Source organism: Saccopteryx leptura, chromosome 6 (genome assembly GCF_036850995.1).
Source record: "Saccopteryx leptura isolate mSacLep1 chromosome 6, mSacLep1_pri_phased_curated, whole genome shotgun sequence".
Lineage (NCBI taxonomy): Eukaryota > Metazoa > Chordata > Mammalia > Chiroptera > Emballonuridae > Saccopteryx > Saccopteryx leptura.
The window spans coordinates 13,543,497-13,562,173 of NC_089508.1; the positions used below are offsets into that span (position 1 = coordinate 13,543,497).

An 18,677-nucleotide genomic window follows, 5' to 3' on the forward strand; every position below is an offset into this window, starting at 1 on the left:
TCAAAACCCTGCTGTTACAGTCAACTTCAAGAGATATAAACATATTGCTCTAGAAGTAATAAATATTCACCCCACTGAAATAAAAAGCCTCCTATTTGATACTATTTTTGATATGTTCAGATAGTTACTTAGTGAGTGGAGTTGTGGCACAGTAAGGCAAGCTGGAATTTCCAACATGGAACCTTGGTTTGTATCTGACTGAGCACAGGAAGATTGCCGGTGAACAGTGCCATCTAGTGGTCAACCGAGCGCAGGTCTTGGCTTTCTGATAAAATCTACCTCATCCTTTTCCTAGAATTTTTCTTAAAAGAATGAGCTTTCAATTCTTGAGAACCAATATTCAGACCAACCTTTTGCCTTATATTTATATAGATGTAGTTTTCATTGTTAATATATGTTTTCTGTGATAGTGTCGTATAAAAACTAGAATAAATATACCTTGATTACAGTACAGTTGTGAGTCCTTTCAAATTAGGGCAGGCAGGTATGGCAGCTTTGGGAATAGAACAGGAGCCCACATCAAAGAGATGTGCTCCGTGTTTCACTGCGTTGTAAAAGTCACGTTCTCTCCTCTTCCTGGCATTAACCTGGGTCTCCCTTCTGCTCTGCCCGCTCTCAGGCCTCTTTCTCCAGCAGTGCCACTTCCTGCGCCAGGCTGGGCACTCTGAGAAGGCCGTCTCTCTGTTCCAGGCCATGGTTGACTTCACCTTCTTCAAGCCCGACAGTGTGAAAGATCTGTCGACCAAAGGACAGGTACGAGCTCTGCTTTCCTGTTCTCTCCCTCCCCCTCTCCTCTCCCTCCCCCATCTCCCCCATTTCCTTCCCCCTCCATCTCCCTCCCCCATCTCCCCATCTCCCACCACCATCTTCCTCCCCTGTCTCCCACCCCCATCTCCCTCCCCATCTCCTCCATCTCCCTCCCCATCTCCCTCCCCCATTTCCCTCCCCATCTCCTCCATCTCCCTCCCCATCTCCCTCCCCCATTTCCCTCCCCATCTCCTCCATCTCCCTCCCCATCTCCCTCCCCCATTTCCCTCCCCATCTCCTCCATCTCCCTCCCCATCTCCCTCCCCCATTTCCCTCCCCATCTCCCACCCCCCATCTCCCTCCCCATCTCCCACGCATCTCCCTCCCCCATCTCCCTCCCCATCTCCCCCCATCTCCCTCCCCCATCTCCCTCCCCATCTCCTCCATCTCCCACCCCATCTCCCTCCCCATCTCCTCCATCTCCCTCCCCATCTCCCCCCATCTCCCTCCCCCATCTCCCTCCCCATCTCCTCCATCTCCCACCCCATCTCCCTCCCCATCTCCTCCATCTCCCTCCCCCATCTCCCTCCCCCATCTCCCTCCCCATCTCCTCCATCTCCCACCCCATCTCCCACCCCATCTCCCTCCCCATCTCCCCCCATCTCCCACTCCATCTCCCCCCATCTCCCTCCCCATCTCCCTCCCCCATCTCCCTCCCCATCTCCCTCCCCATCTCCCTCCCCATCTCCCTCCCCCATCTCCCTCCCCATCTCCCCCCATCTCCCTCCCCATCTCCCCCCATCTCCCTCCCCATCTCCCTCCCCATCTCCCTCCCCATCTCCCTCCCCCATCTCCCTCCCCATCTCCCTCCCCATCTCCCTCCCCATCTCCCTCCCCATCTCCCTCCCCCATCTCCCTCCCCATCTCCCACCCCATCTCTTCCATCTCCCACCCCATCTCCCTCCCCATCTCCCTCCCCATCTCCTCCATCTCCCACCCCATCTCCTCCATCTCCCACCCCATCTCCTCCATCTCCCACCCCATCTCCCTCCCCATCTCCCCCATCTCCCACTCCATCTCCCCCCATCTCCCTCCCCATCTCCGTCCCCATCTCCTCCATCTCCTACCCCATCTCCCTCCCCATCTCCTCCATCTCCCACCCCATCTCCCCCATCTCCCACCCCATCTTCCACCCCATCTCCTCCATCTCCCACCCCATCTCCCTCCCCATCTCCTCCATCTCCCACCCCATCTCCCCACCATCTCCCTCCCCATCTCCCACCCCATCTCCCTCCCCATCTCCTCCATCTCCCACCCCCATCTCCCTTCCCCCATCTCCCATCCTCATCTCCCACCCCATCTCCCTCCCCATCTCCCTCCCCCCCTCCCTTCCCCCCTCTTTTGAGGGGAGGTGTGGTTCAGAGGAGGTGGTGATAGTATTTTTAAAATACTGAATGTTTCTTAGTATCAGACCTGATGAGGATCATTTCTCAGAAAGATTCTAGCAATCCAAGGAAAATTCTGTAGTGAAAGGAGTGAGAAATATGGAGGGATGAAGGAAGACCTCCCCCCAATATAAAGACTCAGTTATGTCCCCTCTTTTTTCTGACTCACAGCCCTTTTTTAAATGCTAGTGATGCCCACCAGTCAGGGACACTGTTGTTGTGCCTTTTAAACCGTGTGTTACTGCTCAGTCTTCCTTTGTGCCTTTTAACGTGGGTCCCTTGTGACCTCCCGTTCACCTCTCTCCGTTCACCTCTCTCCGGCCTCCCATCTCTGCTGCGGCTGCAAATGCGTGGATGCTGGCTCATCGCCAGCACTGATCCTACCCGGGGAGGGAGGGGCCAGTCATTCCGATGGCAAGTGAACATCGCCAGTATTTGTGATGTGAAGCATTAGAAACTCCTCGTCATAGAGCTGTTCCTATAAGAAAGCCTCCTTTCCCCTTTTCCACAGAAGGGAACTGTTTCCTGTCTGCAGGCAGGATCTGGTGGGAGGTGGGCAGGAAGTCTGGGTTCACGGTCATCTTTCAGAGGTCTCTTTAGAGAGGCTCATGTCTCCATCTTAGGGAATGTTTATGACTTGCTGTAAAGACTATTTTCGTCATCATTTATATATACATTTTTTGCCAGACAGAATATTGGTATGACTGATTATTAGTATACGAAGCCAGATAACAGTTATGTAAAGACATATTTGCTATCTTAGGAATATGGCACAGAAGTGATGCTTACTTAGCCAACTCTGCCAGGCAGGGCTGTGTGGGCGGGGTCAGGGCTGTGTGGGCGGGGTCAGGGCTGTGGGCCGGGTCAGGGCTGTGTGGGTGGGGTCAAGGTCCCGGTTGTGCTCGTGCCCCCCCCTCGCTGACACGTGCTGTCTGTGATGACAGCAGTTACTAATGGGGCGGGGAGGGCATTGCCAGGACTGTGGCCACCAAGAACTGTGCCTGATATGTCAGGAGACGCTTGAACCAGGCTCCTGAGGTCTTAAATACTAACAGCACATGTAACTGCAAAGTGTTTACATGACAACTTTGAAATAAAGCTTTTTGTTTAATGACTTTCTGTACTTTTATGACTAAGAGGCATTGGTTGCCATAAACAGGCAGAGTCTGGTATTACTGGTCTGTGTGTCTGTGGAATAAATAAATTGGTTATAACAGCTTACTATACCAAAAACACCTTGCTTTTTCTTGAGTGCACTCTCTTCTGTCCCTGTTATAAGAGCAAAACCTGTGAAGAGGGAGTGTAGTCTCCCCAGCTCCCCTTCCTGGGTGGCTAAAGCACTGGGTGTCCAGGGCCCACACCGGGACCCTCGGGCCGTGGCTCTCCGGAGGCTGTGCTCTTCCTGGCCTGCGAGGCAGCCCCTGAGGCTCAGGCTGGATAACCCCGTGGCTCCTGGCCCACATGTGCCCCTTGGAAGCCTGGTCTTCAGAAGTTTCTTACAAAAGCTCTCATTGAGCAGGTTGTTGGCTCTCTTTTAAAGTCCTTATTGTTGGTTGATAACATGAGCGAGCACTTTCCTGTTCCTTGCTGAGTTCACATTCTGTTCCACGTGGAGTTGTTGATTGCTTTTGAGCTGGTCACCACACACTGCCGACCTAACGTGGCGATGTGTGGGCAGGAGGCCCTAACACGTGGACATTTGTATTCCTCGGGCACCTGCCACCCCGCGTTTACTCTGTTTATTGAGCCCCTCCTAGGTGTTGGGCACTGTGCCGGGTGTTAGGAACAGCTAGTTGAGATGTGGCCATGTCCTCAAGACCTCCGTCTGTCCTGTGAAACCTTGGATCGCCTCCCCCTCTGATCTTGAGAGCAACAGGACTCCCAGTGTTTGTTGGGGGCCTGGCACTGTCACTGCTGCTGCGGGCCTGGCCTCCCCGGGCCAGCGCTGATGAACCTCTCTGCTTCTGCCCTTCTCCGTGACCTTGGCCAGTCTTTGTAACCCAGCTTGAAACTGTCATCCCCTCACTTTTTGCCATATTCTAGGTCTGGGCGCACTGGGTGTGAATCCCACACAGCAGGGAGAGTCTGGGCCCGCAGTGGAGGCCGCCTCCCACACTGATCAGTTTTCTGATATGGGGTGTGTCATGTATCTACCTCGGGGACCGATGGCAGGCAGGATTTCGAGAATCGCCTGACCTGTGGTGGCGCAGTGGATAAAGCGTCAACCTGGAAATGCTGAGGTCGCCGGTTCGAAACCTTGGGCTTGCCTGGTCAAGGCACATATGGGAGTTGATGCTTCCAGCTCCTCCCCCACTTCTCTCTCTCTGTCTCTCCTCTCTGTCTCTCCCTCTCCTCTCTAAAATGAATTAAAAAAAAAAAAAATTTTTCAAGAATCAAAGCCCCTCTTAGCCAGTCAGCGCTCCTTTTCCCCAGTGACTCAGCGGTTTTGTACAAGGTCGGCTAGCTAAGCTCCATGTTTTATATCCTAACAGGTGGAGTTCTTTGAGCCCTTTTGGGACAGCGGAGAGCCCCGGGCCGGGGAGAAGGGGGCCCGAGGCTGGAGGGCCTGGATGCACCAGCAGGAGCGGGGCGGCTGGGTGGTCATCAGCCCGGGTAAGACCTCGGCCTGTGTGCGCGCTTTCCTTCTGGAATCTGTTTTCACGTCTACATAATTGTTTGTTTACATGTATGAGCCATTTATCAGTAGCTTAAGAACACTGTACAAACGCCAAAATGTCTAGAGTACATTAAGTTGTCCTGGGAGACTAGATGGCTTTTCCCCATCAGAGCCTTTAAAGCCGTCACTGCCCCCCCCCCCTGTCCGTCCCCCCCCCCCCCCCCCCCCCCCGTTCCCATTCTCATGAGAGTCTGAGGCTTTTTCCCCCCTCGATAGAAAATATTTCATTTTTTCTCTCTTCGGCCGCTCCTGAAGAGCTAACCTTGTTACTAACCCCATCTGCTGTCGTGTGGGTTTAAGACAATTCTTTTGTTTTCTTGGCCTTGTCTAGATCCTATGAAAAATATTTGCCTTTTAAGGTATGCTATACAATAGTTATTAGCTAGCGTTTATATAACTGGCCCTCCAGATGCCCCAGAGCACCTCCCAGGCTCCCCTCGAAAGCAGCACTGTCCAGCAGGAGCGGAGTTCGGGCGTGTGCAGAGCCTCACGTGTCCTGTAGCCCCACTGAACAGGCCGAAAGAAAACAGGTAGAATTAATTTTGATAATGTGTTTTGTTTAACCTTGTATAACAAAATAGTAAGAAAGTTATGAGGTAGATTGCTGTTCCTTTTTTATATGTGCTCTTGGAAATCTGGTGTGTGTTTTCCATTTACAGAACATCTCGTTCAGGGCAGCCACTTCCGAGGGCTTGACAGTCCATGCTGATGGCTGCCGCGCTGGCCCCACAGCCCTTAGCCACCCGGACGGCTCCGCTCGCCCGGTCTCGGGAGGAGAGGGAGGCGGGCGGTGCGTGGGCCCACCAGCCTCTTCTCCCACGTGTCCCCCTCTGGGCCTCAGTTTCTTCCTCTGAGCAATGAGAGCTGAGGGCTCGCTGGGATCTGTGGGCAGTGCAGGGCTCGGGCCAGGTGGCACGCCTGCCACCACGGAGGCTGGGCCCTCCAGGTGTTGAGGTAACCTTGCTCTGCGCAGTGCCATCAGCTGGTGGACACGCCTCTCTTGGGCTGTGGAAGCCTCAGCCGTGTCGACTTCCCTGTGAGAGTTCTTTCCCACGAAGAACTGGAGCCACTGCTCAGGCTGACCGGTGGTCTCCCCTGGAGAACCAGAGCCCACAGGGCAGTAGCAGAAGTGAGCACCGCACGTTAGCTGCTGCATCTGCGGCCACACGGAGGACCAGAACAACAAAGGGCTAGGTGGCAGTGCCTCTTCTTTCTCCAAGCGCCTCAGCGGGGCTCCGTGTGTTAGGTCGTGTCTTTGTTTTTGTCAGTGAGTGGATCTCTTACAGGGCATGGGGTTTACATTCTGCAGTTTCCCCAGTCTGCGTTCTGTGAGGATAGAGTTCTCATGGCAGTGCCAGGGACTAAGAGAACATTAGTTCTCTGGTGAGTGTCCAAGTGTCCAATTGTCACTCATAATCCGATGTGAAGTTAGTGTTCTCTGTACAGTAATGCAAGGGTCCAAACCTGGATTTTTTTTTTAATTTTTGCTGTTCTGCTTTATTTATTTATTTTTTGTGTTTTTCTGAAGCTGGAAACGGGGAGAGACAGTCAGACAGACTCCTGCATGCACCCAACCAGGATCCACCCGGCACGCCCACCACGGGGCGAAGCTCTGCCCACCAGGGGACAATGCTCTGCCCCTCCGGGGCGTCGCTCTGTTGCGACCAGAGCCACTCTAGCGCCTGGGGCAGAGGCCAAGGAGCCATCCCCAGCGCCCGAGCCATCTTTGCTCCAATGGAGCCTCGCTGCGGGAGGGGAAGAGAGAGACAGAGAGGAAGGAGAGGGGGAGGGGTGGAGAAGCAGATGGGCGCTTCTCCTGTGTGCCCTGGCCGGGAATTGAACCCGGGACTTCTGCATGCCAGGCCGACGCTCTACCACTGAGCCAACCGGCTAGAGCAAAACCTGGATTTTTAATATCAAGTTAGGGATGTGTGTTGGTGCATATGTACCCTGCAAGCTTTTCAGACATTTCCGTCTTAGAGAATCTTTCTGCATTTCATTTCTTTCTTCTGAACTTGGAGGGTGTCTTCCACGATGCCAGGTCTGAACAAAGACAGCAGGTTCCTTGTTTCCAGAGGACTAGTTGCTAACTTTTTTGTTCTTGTTCTGAAGTCTGTCCTTCCTGACAAGGCTGGCGTTTAGAGAGTCACTGGGATTCTCCATGCATTCGGAGGTGTTTCTGTATAACGTAGCAGTTTAGTTTTCCTTGTGCCATCACTTCCTGCGAGGCTGTAATTATTACACAGGTACCTGTTCAAAACCCCACGTCCTGTTAAATTCCTAGTGTAATAAATTCAGGTATCTAGGTCTGACGTGACTCACTGGGGTAATCTCTCTAATGGTAAATGTTTTCCAGCATGATTAAAGGGTCACTTTAAATGTAGATTGTGAGAAGGTGATCTATAATTAAATTTTGAGAAATTCAGAAGAGTGTTGAGTTAGAATATTGGGTTTAAAATGCTAATACACATATGACTTATTTAAATGCTTTGGGTGTTTTGTTATTTGTTTATTTGGGACACTTAGATACTCACAGGAAGTGGAAGAGGACACACAGTCACACCCCTCCCCCCCGGCAGCACTGCAGGACAGTGTGCCCGCCAGGGAGTGGCCCTGGTTCAGTCTGCAGCGTTTGTTCAGGTTGCACTGGCCTCACACGCACTCACTGTGTACAGTTCTGAGCAGTGTGTCGCACGCATGGCTCTGTGGCCACCGTGTCGCCACCACGAGGCTCCCTCGCACCATGCCTTTTAGCCACGTGCACCCACACCCTGGCAGCCACTGACCTGCTCTCTGTCTCCACGCATGTTCTGCAAATGGGATGTCATGCGACTTTTTTAAAGCAATTTTTTTATTGTAAAACGTAGCTAAAACATGTCATCTGAGCCATTCTTCGTGCGCGGGTCAGTGGTATTGACCGCGTTCCCTCTCGCGCCTGTCCTCGCTTCTGTCCATCTCCTCCGTGTTTCCGTCTTCCGCCCTGAAAGTGCGCCCGCTAGGTTCTCGCTCCCTCTCCTCCCCCTCCCCCGCCCGGAGAGCCACCACGCGGCCTCTGTCTCCGAATTCGCTACCTGGGACCTCAGAAGTGGAATTGTACGATGACTGCTTTGTGACTGCCTTATTTCACTTGGAATGGCGTCTTCAAGGTGCAGCCATGTTGTAGCACGTGTCAGAATTTCCTTCCATTTTAGGACTGAGTAACACTGTGCTCTCTGTAGCCATCACGTTGTGTCTGTCCATCACCTGTGGATGGACACCTGGGCTGTTTCACCTGTGGGTGGTTGTGAGAAACGCTGCTGTGAGCGTGGGTGGACAGACGCCCGTCTGAGAGCCTGCGCGTGTTCCTGTGGCCGCAGACGTGGGGGCGGGGCCGCTGGACCACGTCCTGGGCTGGCTCCTCGGGGAAGTGCTGTGTTCTGCACGGCGCTGCGCCATTGACATCCCCACCACCAGTGCGCGGGGGCTCCGGCCTCCCCGTGTCCTGGCCAACGCTGGTGCGCTGTGTGACTTTAGGATGGGCTTTTCTCACTTAGCATAGTAGACAGTCATCCGCCTGGCTGCATGCCCCGAGAGTCGGTTCCTGTTTGTGGCTCAGTGGGTCCCACGGCCTGGCCGCCTGCAGTTTGTCGTTGCCAGTTGTTGGCTGGTGTGAGGGAAGTGGCTGTGGGCATCAGCGCGCAGGCCTCTGTGTGAGCACAGGCTCCTCTCTCTGGCGTCGGCCCCAGGAGCGCAGGGCGAGGGCTCAGGTGAGTGCGTGGGTAGGGCTAGAAGAGACTGCCAGCCTCTTTTGAGTGGCTGTGCCATTTTACATACCCTGTTTGTTTTTAAATGTGGGATTTAACAGATGACTCAGACTTTTTTCCTCTTGCATTCTGCATTTCAGAGTTTGGAAACAAAGTGAAATAAAGTACACCACTAAAGGATCAAGTGTATCAATAAAGGGTGTCTTGAATTGACTTTTTACTTTTTAAGACATGAACATAGGTCATAATCATAAAGTCATGGCTAAAAATTCTGATGGCTTAAAATCTAAACCAGTGTTGTCATTAAATGTCATTTAGTGTTCTAGAATTGTGTTGTCCAATAGTAGCCACTGCCCACCTGTGGCTATTTTAATGAAAATTAATAAAAATGAAGTAAAGTGAAGAACTCATTTCTTCTGCCAGCTACTTTCAGGTGCCCGCACGTGCTGTGTGGCGGGAGGCAGCCCTGCGGGCAGCACAGGTGCAGACACGCCCTCGCCGCAGACGGCCCTGCTGCTCTAGAGCGTGTGTCCTTCCCGCTTTAACTGGTGTGATAGCACTAAACATCATTTGATCTCATCAGGTGACCTCCCGGCTTTTCCTGGGAACATAACGTGATTGTTATGATCGGAGAGTCCCTAAATGCCCCGCGGGCCCCGGAGGCTGGGCCCGGCCAGGTCCCACCCCCTGTGGCGTCCCAGGCGCCCCCCATGGCTGGCACACAGGCCGGCTGGGTGTCGTGGAGGTTTGCCGGTTAGGTGAGCGGGACGTTCTGTTCTTGTCTAGATGAGGAGGAGGATGACCCGGAAGACGACGAGCAGGAGATCCGAGAGAAGACGCTGCCCAGGTGGCAGGTCTGGCTCGCTGCAGAGCGGTCCCGGGACCAGAGGCACTGGCGGCCGTGGCGCCCAGATAAGACCAGGAAGCAAACCGAGGAGGACTGCGAAGACCCGGAGAGACAGGCGAGTACCTCGTAGGAGGGCACCGGCCGGGGCCTCGCTTCTCCCCACTCTCGCTGGGTTTTGGGGACCTGAAAGAAGGTGGTCTGAGCACTTGTCTGGCTCAGGAGATGCCAGCCCGGCTGCTGGTCCTCGATGAAACTTCCCTCTTCCCGACAACCAGGATGGAATGGCATTGGCTGCCGGGGACGTGGGAGCTCAGAGGCCCCGGCCGGCAGCTCTGGCCCCTGCGTAGGAGGTGGGCTCGCGTGGTCACCCCTCCGGTGACTGTCTTCCAGGTCAGGCACTTACTGTCCCACACGGAAGCTGGAGGGCTCAGGGTTTAAAACATGGAGCCAGGGAGGGTCTTAGGTTCTTCAACTGTGTCCACTCCCCACCCTGCTCCTGCACCTTCAGACATGTGGCAGGGAGGGTTGACTCCAGAAGACCCGAGGGACGGGACAGGGAGGCCACATGGGGCCAATGGCACACAGCTCGTGCTGCCAGAGAAGGAGCTAGCGGTTACCGCCTGCTGCGCGCCAGGCCGTCGGCTTCTGTCAGTCACCTCACTGTTGCTGCATGACTCGTACCTGCTCCTCTGTCTGGGGGCCGGCAGCTCCAGAAGTTTTATATTAAAATAAAGGAAAAGATTCTGTTTTGCTACCTGGAATTGACCCAGTTTCACAAAGATACCAACTAGATTGCTTGGCATGCAACATGCTGTCAGTAATGGGAGGTTTGTACGGTCGGGGCGCTTGTTAGCGTTGGCATGGGGTGCTGTCACCCTCCCTACGTGTTACGTACCTGCAGGGTGGAGGTGTTCGCCTGTTTTCTTCACCGCTGGATCCCAGTGCGAGGGGGTGGGCACTGTCTGGAACTCCCTTTCCTGGGAGTGGTCAGGGAGGACCGGGGTCTCTGGCATTGACAGTGTGCGTCACCTTTCTAGAAGTCGGTCCCCAAGGCTCAGAATCCTGGCAGTTTCCTGGAGGCTCATCTCTGGAGTAAACGACTGCTGTGAGCCATTGCTTGTCACTTAGCTTTTTCTCCCTTTGAAGCCTGGAGAGGATTTCTGACTGATGGTTTTGATTAGGTGAATCCTAGGTCGCCCCTCTTTGCTGAGAGCCACCGGACCCATCCGATAAAGAGGACTTGAGACAGAGTAGTGTCCCTGGTCTTACATTTTAGTCCTCACCTGAAATCAGCCGCAGACACTCAGGCAGTATTAGGCTCTTACAATTGTTCTTCACGTCGCCCATTGCTCCTCAGCTTCCCATCCTGCCTGGCTGCTGCTGATCTAGTTCTGAGCATATTTTTTTTTCATTTCCTGAAACAACATTGTGCAAAGAAACCACAAAATAATAAAGTTCTATCTTAAAATTAAAAAAAATATTACACTGGTAACTACAAAGCAATTGTGTTTATTTTCAGAAATATATATGATTCTAGGTTTTCTATGAATCGACAGTTGACTTTGAAAACGTTTGGCTTCCGCCAGCGCACGGACCTGCCTCCTTCCGAGAATGCCCAGGAGGCAAGAGTCCTGACGGCATCCCCGGTTCCCTGCACTCAGCCCGCTCTCTCCCGGTGGCCTTGGGAGGCCTCTGGGCTCCCAGCACTTAGCCCGCTCTCTCCCGGTGGCCTTGGGAGGCCTCTGGGCTCCCAGCACTCAGCCCGCTCTCTCCCGGTGGCCTTGGGAGGCCTCTGGGCTCCCAGCACTCAGCCCGCACCTCTCCCGGTGGCCTTGGGAGGCCTCTGGGCTCCCAGCACTCAGCCCGCTCTCTCCCGGTCGCCTTGGGAGGCCTGCACTCAGCCCGCACCTCTCCCGGTCGCCTTGGGAGGCCTGCACTCAGCCCGCACCTCTCCCGGTCGCCTTGGGAGGCCTCTGGGCTCCCAGCACTCAGCCCGCACCTCTCCCGGTCGCCTTGGGAGGCCTCTGGGCTCCCAGCACTCAGCCCGCACCTCTCCCGGTCGCCTTGGGAGGCCTGCACTTAGCCCGCACCTCTCCCGGTCGCCTTGGGAGGCCTCTAGCTTTTATTGCACAACGTGCAGAAAACCCAGTTCCTGTCTGTTTAAAATTGTAAAATGTTGAACCATTACACATTCACATAAAAAGAATTGTGGGGAAAATCGTGACGGGTTTTTTGTCTGTTGCAATAAGTACACGGAGCCCCTGGACGGTCACTTCACTTTGTTTTCATTGCAGGTGCTGTTTGACGATGTTGGACAGTCTCTAATACGACTTTCCAGCCCAGCTCTCCAGTTCCAGCTGGTTGTGGCCTTCCTGCAGCTCCTGGGGGTGCCTTCCGGCTTCAGCCCCCCAGCCTCCTGCCTCTATCTGGCCATGGACGAGAACAGCATCTTTGATAATGGACTTTATGACGAGAAGCCGTTGACTTTCCTCAACCTCTCATTTTCCGGCGTCAGCTGTGTTGGCCGCATGGACCCGTTTGGCTGCCGGCGCTGGACGAGAGGTCACGGCCGAGAGGGCGAGGAGTTCATCTGCAACATCTTCCACCTGGCGATGCCTTTGTTTTCGGGCAGGGAGAGGTCCCAGCTGTGCTCCTCCTGGTTACGGTACGAGACCGCAAAGGTAACTGCAGCACCTGCTCCCCTGCGTGGGGACTTCCTTTATGTGTCCGTGTTTATAAATGGAATCGAGGCTCTTGGTGTTCTTCAGGGTCCTGGGCCATCGCCCCTCCTTCTTTGGGGACCAAAGAGGCACCTGGTGTGTGGCTGCCCCTTCCAATGTGCCACAGTGACAAAGGAAAACAGGAGCGACCGGAGCTGTTTGTTGTGTTACTACATGCCTGTGATTCTGTGAGCTATTCAGGCGTAAGCAGGGTGAGCGGATTTAGGGGCTTATTAGAATAGATAAAGTAAGCCGCTTACCTGATCTGTTTATCTGTGTATCTGCTAGAAACTCATCTAGGATCGACTCTTCTGCCCTCTGCTGCCCACAAATTAGTATCAGAATTTTTTTATAATAGTTTGAGATTTTAAGTTTAAATTTTTTTTTATTATCCCATTGATTTGAGGGAGAGAGAGAGAAGCATCATTTTGCTGTCCACTAGTGGTTCAGTTTAGTTGTGCCTTCATTGACTACTCCCGCGTGCCCTGCCTGGGGATCAAACCTGCGACCTCCGTGCACTGGAATGGAATGACACTTTATCCACTGAGCCCCCAGCCAGGGCTAGTACCGAATGTTAACACACAGTTCTGTTGCTTTAACTGCAGATTGCACACACCAGGGTGTATTATTAAAATAGCATCTGATAAAAGTGGGTGGCTGCCTCTCTTTGGAGAACATTATTGAGAATATTTAAATATTTATAGAGGCTCCAGTTGGAAACCTGGGTATGTTCATTTTGGGGTTCCTGTGGCCTCAGTAAAATCCTGACTTGTTTCCCGACTCAGAGAGCTAAGTGTCTACCAAACGTGGTGAAGGAGGGAGGTTTCGAGGCCATGTGGCTTTCTCAGACTGGCTCTGCCGCGGGAGTACTCTCAAGTGAGCGCACTCGGAGTCACTCTTCTCTTTCTGCCTCTAGGTCATTTGGTGTCTGCACACTAAAAACAAGAAGAGATTAAAGTCACGAGGAAAGAACTGCAAAAAACTAGCCAAGAATCTCCTTAAGGAGCCAGAAAACTGCAACAACTTTTGCCTCTGGAAGCAGTATGCACATCTGGAGTGGTTGCTTGGCAACACAGAGGACGCCAGAAAAGTTTTTGATACGGCACTCAGCATGGCAGGGAGCAGAGACCTGAAGGACTGTGAAGTCTGTGAGCTCAGTCTGCTCTACGCGGAGCTGGAGCTGGAGCTGGAGCTGGAGCCGGACCTGAGAGGGGCGGCCACGGCCCGCGCTCTCCACATACTGACCCGGCTGGCTGAGCACGGTCCCTATGGGCCCTACGCCGCACAGGTCCCGGCCGTTCACGTTCTGAAAGCCCGGAAGGCGTACGAACACGCGCTGCAGGACTGTTTGGGTGGGAGCTGTGTCTCCGATCCAGCTGCCGCCGATTCCCTGCACCGCCTGGTTAGCGTGGTTAAATGCTTTATGCTCTTCCAGTATCTGACCGTAGGGATCGATGCCTCTGTGCGGATATACGAGCAGGTATTTGCGAAACTGAAGGGCTCCGTTTCCCCAGACGGCCCAGGCCTGGAGGGCAGTGCCAGCGCCCAGAGCGTGAGCGGTGCTCTTGAGGCCGTCACACTGATGCACACGAGCCTGCTCAGGTTCCACATGAGAGTCGGGGTCTACCCCCTGGCTCCTCTGCGACAGGCGCTCTCGGAGGCTTTGAAGTTGTATCCGAGCAACCAGGTTCTGTGGAGGTCCTATGTGCAGATTCAGAGCAAGTCCCACAGTGCCAGCAAGACCAGAAGATTCTTTGATGCCATCACCAGGTCTGCGACACCCTTGGAGCCTTGGCTGTTTGCAGTTGAAGCTGAGAAAATGAGGAAGAGACTGGTGGAAACGGTTCAGAGGTAATTACAGATCGTCTTGTTCCTGTGTCCTCAGGCTTGATGGAATGCCTGCCGTGCTCCCCCACCGGGTAAGCCCCAGGAATAAGGGGTGACACGGGCCAGCACTGCCCCATGCGGGTGTGTCAGGTGTATAGAACAGCACATCAGAGGAGGAGGAAGAGACAGCAAGGAGCAGCGTCCTGCCCTCGAGGGGTCTGTGGCTGTCTTTCTAGCATGCTTTTTGGGATCGTGAATGTCGCTTATGGTGCATGGGTGGTGACTGTCAGGCCTTCAGGAATCTGAGAAGCTGTGGTAAAAACATAATGGGTGAGAGCACAGGCTGGGTGTAGCGCTCTGGGTTTAAATCCCAGCTGTGTGACCTTGGACAAGTCACTACACCTCTGATAGGTTTCCGAGAAGCAAGGCTTTGGTGTGTGACTCCTGGGCAGGTTCAGTGTGGCGTAGAAACCCCAGAACTCTGGACACCGCCTTCCCCCGGCCTCAGAGGAGACTCGGCACACCTGTACCCCACACCCCAGTGCCCGCAGACCTGAGGGACAGCCCCGTTGTCGCCGGTGTTCGTCATCACTAAGGCATCTCTGCCTCCTGCGGTGTCGGTGCGGGAACTTGTCTCGGAGTCACAGGAGCCTTTGTCTTGCAGGGTAGATGGCAGAGAGGTCTACGCCACAATCCCTGAGACCGGCTTGACGCACCGCATCAGAGCTCTGTTTGAAAACGCGATCCGGAGTGACCTCGGCAGCCAGTGCCCCTTACTATGGAGAATGTATCTGAATTTTTTGGTAAAAAAATACTTAGTTTTGTTTTTATGCAGAACTGACTATTTCTTCCTTCATGAGTGAGCAAGTACAGGTGTCCAGTAGCCACCACGGGGAAGCTGGAGGCACGTCCTTCTTCCTCGCACCTTCCTGGCCGTAGATCATGTCGGGTCTCCCGGGACTCGGAAGGGGCTGCAAGGGCAGTTGCACTTGGTTCTCATAGAACGACAGAAGTAGCTGCCAGGCGTTGGGTGTGGCAGAACTTCATGTGCGTTTCTCTGCATTGACTTCGTTGAATTGACAACTTGGAAATGGTCTAAAAGCTTTTATTTGAAAGAGACTGAAATTCTTAGTCATTCTGCTCATGAGAATCTCCAGGTCTTGATCTGTTTGTTAGTAAAAGATAAGGTTCTGTCTAGGATGTGGTTTTTAAAATAGACATTTCCAAAGCAACTTTGTTTTCACTTAAAAGGACATAGTGATTGAATATGGTGAGAACCATTTAATTTTGTTCGTGTTCACATGCAGGCTGGAAACGGCTCTGCCTTTGGGTCAAGGCCCGGCACTGGGATGGGCCCCAGTTACTGACATCGCGGCCACACTGCGGGCTTTCTTAGAAACAGTCTTCCAGCCACTGGAGTGCTGTGTCAGCTCAAGGCTCTAAGCCCTCTCCAGGTGACCTCCAGTAGAGACTGCATCTTGCAGAAGTCTGACCCGGGGATGGTGTCTCCTGGTGGCCAGAGCACGCTCTCATTTGAGGCTCGCCAGCTTGGGCACCTGCATTTGCTGGCTTCCGGGATCATCTGCGAATCTCATAGACAATTGAGAAATTGCAGTTGCACAATCTTTCTTTTTTCAGAAATGAGGGGAAGAAGTCAAGTTTAGTCAGTCTCCTAGGAGAAGCCATGGAGGTTTTTGATGTGCAAAGGAAGGACAGTCCATGCTGGCGCCAGGGGTAGAAATTCAGAGGTCTGGCCTCAGAGTGGCCACACTCACGCAAGGCGTGGACACGGGGCCCCAGCCACGAGGGTGGCTCCGTGGGGCGGGCACTTGGAGGAGGTGGGGAAGGCCTGAAGCGAGGTTACCGCAGAAGGTGGCCCAGCCCAAGGCTACAGGCTTGGTGCCTGCGGGAGTTAACCTGGAAAACCAGAGGGAGGTGAGGCTGCCGGTGGTGGGCAGCGCCCTGAGACATAGACGGAGTCTAGGTGTGTGTTCGGGGTTCCTGGGCAGGCAGTCAGCAGCCCTCCCGGAGCCATGCTGGGCGCCCAGCACCCGCCACCTGGCAGAGACCCGGAGTCCCCGTGTGTGCGTGCAGGAGTGCCGAGATCCTTCCTGGGATGTGGGCGAGGCCCCGGCTCCCACTGGGGGCATGAGAAGAGAGTGTATGTCTGTGAGGACTAAGGATCATACACCCAGAGAGACCACCTGCTGGTAGCTGCACACTCTCAGGCTGAAGTCCCTGACTGGGGGCTCACGGTCAGTGTTACCCGTCAGCAGCCCTGGGTCTCTCTTCTCTGAGATTTCAGGAAGTGACCGGTGTTAAGTGTTTTCCCTGCACACTGTCACCTGCCTTTGCTGGCTGGCACTCACGCCTCGTCCCAGGTGCTGTCAGTAAGGACAGGTGTGCGGCCCACGGGGAAGGAGGTAGAGACAGACGAGGGCGTGCTCTGGGCTGCTGGCGGAGGGACCAACCCACAGCTGTGGCCCAATAGCGTCCCGTGGTATGCAGACACCCAGCAGGCTCTGTGAGGGTGTCCCCCGGTGGGCTGGCTGCAGCCGAGGAGCCCCGTGTGGGTCAGGACAGGGCTCTCCATCGCCTTAGCTTGCCTCTCAGTTAATCGTTGTTTCCCCCTCCCCTCAGGTCTCTTTAGGAAATAAAGAAAGAAGCAAAGGTGTTTTCTACAAAGCACTTCAGAATTGCCCGTGGGCCAAGGTGAGTTCTAAAGGCCGCATAGCTTCAGACTTCCAGGGACTGTCCTGCTAGTCCACCCAGCCTGGTGTCTGCCTGTCCCTGTCCCTGTGTCATTGCCTGCCCCAGGGGAGCTGCCCTGTGGAGCCATGTTTCCTTGCCCTGTAGTGAGCCGGGGACAGCTGTTTCCCACCCTGTGCCGAGCTCCACCTGGAGGCTGCGGGCACCGGGTCAGTGTCCCAGGTCTGCCTTGCGGAGCCCGGTAGGTACTCGGAAAGCAGACTGGCGGTGGCTGCATGTCAGCCCGCAGCTCCGGCCCCACTTGGAGTTTCCTCCCTTTTCCTGTGCCCCAGTCCAGGGTGCTCCCTGCAGCGGGCCTGGCGGGCAAGGGAGGACAGTGAAGGGGAAGGGGCGTGTGGGCCCGGTGGGCGTGGCGGGCCGCTGGCCAGCAGCAGCTGAGGGCGGCGGCTCTCCCGGCCCTAGGTGCTGTACCTGGATGCAGTGGGGTACTTCCCTGATGAGATGCAGGAGATCCTGGACCTGATGACCGAGAAGGAGCTCCGCGTGCGCCTGCCGCTGGAGGAGCTGGAGCTGCTGCTTGAGGACTAGTCCGGGGAGATGCCTCCCCTCCGTGTCGCCTGCCCGGGGGGCCAGGCTGAGCCCGAGGACAGGTGGTGCAGTGTGCGTGTCAGCGGACCTCTGCCTTTGAAGTTTCTAACTAATTTGTGTCTGGGTTATCGGTCTCACCTCTTGTACATTTTTTGGATGTGCAAATGACACAAAGTTCTCAGTTTACATATTATATATGCAAATCTGTGTATGTATGTACATAGAGGAGTCAGGCCAAGTGGTAACTAAACCGTCATCGTTGTTTTGTTCGCTAGCCAGCGCCAGCCCCGCCGCAGTGCGTGCCCCCTCAGATGGCATCCAAGGTGGTGGTCCTTGCCAAATTTCTTGGGTTTTGCAGTCATGATAAGAAAGGTCTGGTTACTCACCCCCAGGATCTCCTCCCCCGGGCCAGCTACTAGATTTCACCCTGATCTTCAGAGCAGTGTGGCGTCATTTAAAACTTGGTGTTTGGCCTGTATCAAGGTATTTAGTCTCTTACTCCCTGAGCCTTACACAGTGATGCTGCCACTGTGGCCCACAGCTTCAGCGGGGAGCCTGTTAGGAGGGCAGGCTGCAGCCCGCCCAGCTCTGCTGTCAGAATCTGCGCTCAGACTCCAGGGGCTTGTGTGCATGTGCGTGGAAAGCTGTCTGAAGAAACCTGAGCCCTGTGGCAGGAAGCCCGCCAGCCACCACCCTCAGCAGCTCCTCCCATCAGGCTCCCCTGCCTGTGAGGTACGCTTCCCTGTGGTGTGCATGCCCTGGAGACCCTGACCGACCTGTCCTTGCTGTGATTTCTGAGGGCTCTCCAGCTGGCCTCTGGCTTTTAAAAATCACAGCCTGTAGAAAAAGCAGTGTTGTGGAGTAGAATTTTGGCCAGAAAGAGAACGTTCGGTTGGGAAAAGGGACACGCCCCATGCGCCAGGGCAAGGAAGGTCTCAGAGCACACGGACACCGGGCACGCACCTGGGCAGGGTCACTGAGCACACGGACATTGGCCAGCCGGGAGAACGCTTGCTGCCCCTTCTGGCTCGGAGACTAACGGCTCAGAGGAAGACTTGCAGGAGTTAGAGGAGAGGGGAAAAACACTCACACTGGAGGTGCTTCTGAGAGGAGGCGGTTTCTGAGCCAAAGAGCAGGGCAGACAGGGCTGGTGGGAGCCTTCGCTCCGGACTCGAGTTCCTTTAGGAAACCGCAGCCTCTTAGCAGCACTGCTTCCTTCCTGCCCCAGACAGAGTGCATTTCCTTCTGAAGCCACAGCCACGTGCACCCGGCTTTGGCTTAAAGACCAGAGATGGCCGCATGTGGTCAGGACCCGCTTTCCCACTGGCTCCTGGGGGCGTGATGTGGGGCAGCAGGTGTGCCCTCTTCTGGTCA

At 54.6% G+C, this 18,677-nt stretch overlaps 1 protein-coding gene across 2 annotated transcripts in view; it reads left to right on the forward strand.

The window, feature by feature from the left end:
• NRDE2 (NRDE-2, necessary for RNA interference, domain containing) overlaps positions 1 to 18,677 on the forward strand; it is a 41,022-nt gene that overhangs the window by 22,237 nt on the left and 108 nt on the right. Inside the window, exons 7-14 of one of the 2 annotated variants that reach the window (XR_010746300.1) lie at positions 620 to 753; positions 4,685 to 4,805; positions 9,399 to 9,574; positions 11,754 to 12,140; positions 13,096 to 14,030; positions 14,671 to 14,809; positions 16,647 to 16,718; positions 17,178 to 18,035. Coding sequence is in view for 1 of the 2 variants with exons in the window: in XM_066344189.1 (XP_066200286.1) it covers positions 620 to 753; positions 4,685 to 4,805; positions 9,399 to 9,574; positions 11,754 to 12,140; positions 13,096 to 14,030; positions 14,671 to 14,809; positions 16,647 to 16,718; positions 17,178 to 17,303 (2,090 nt within the window). In the remaining variant the exon portion in view is untranslated. Of the gene's footprint in view, positions 1 to 619; positions 754 to 4,684; positions 4,806 to 9,398; positions 9,575 to 11,753; positions 12,141 to 13,095; positions 14,031 to 14,670; positions 14,810 to 16,646; positions 16,719 to 17,177; positions 18,626 to 18,677 lie in introns of those variants that run through there. The other variant, XM_066344189.1, reaches the window with a different exon arrangement.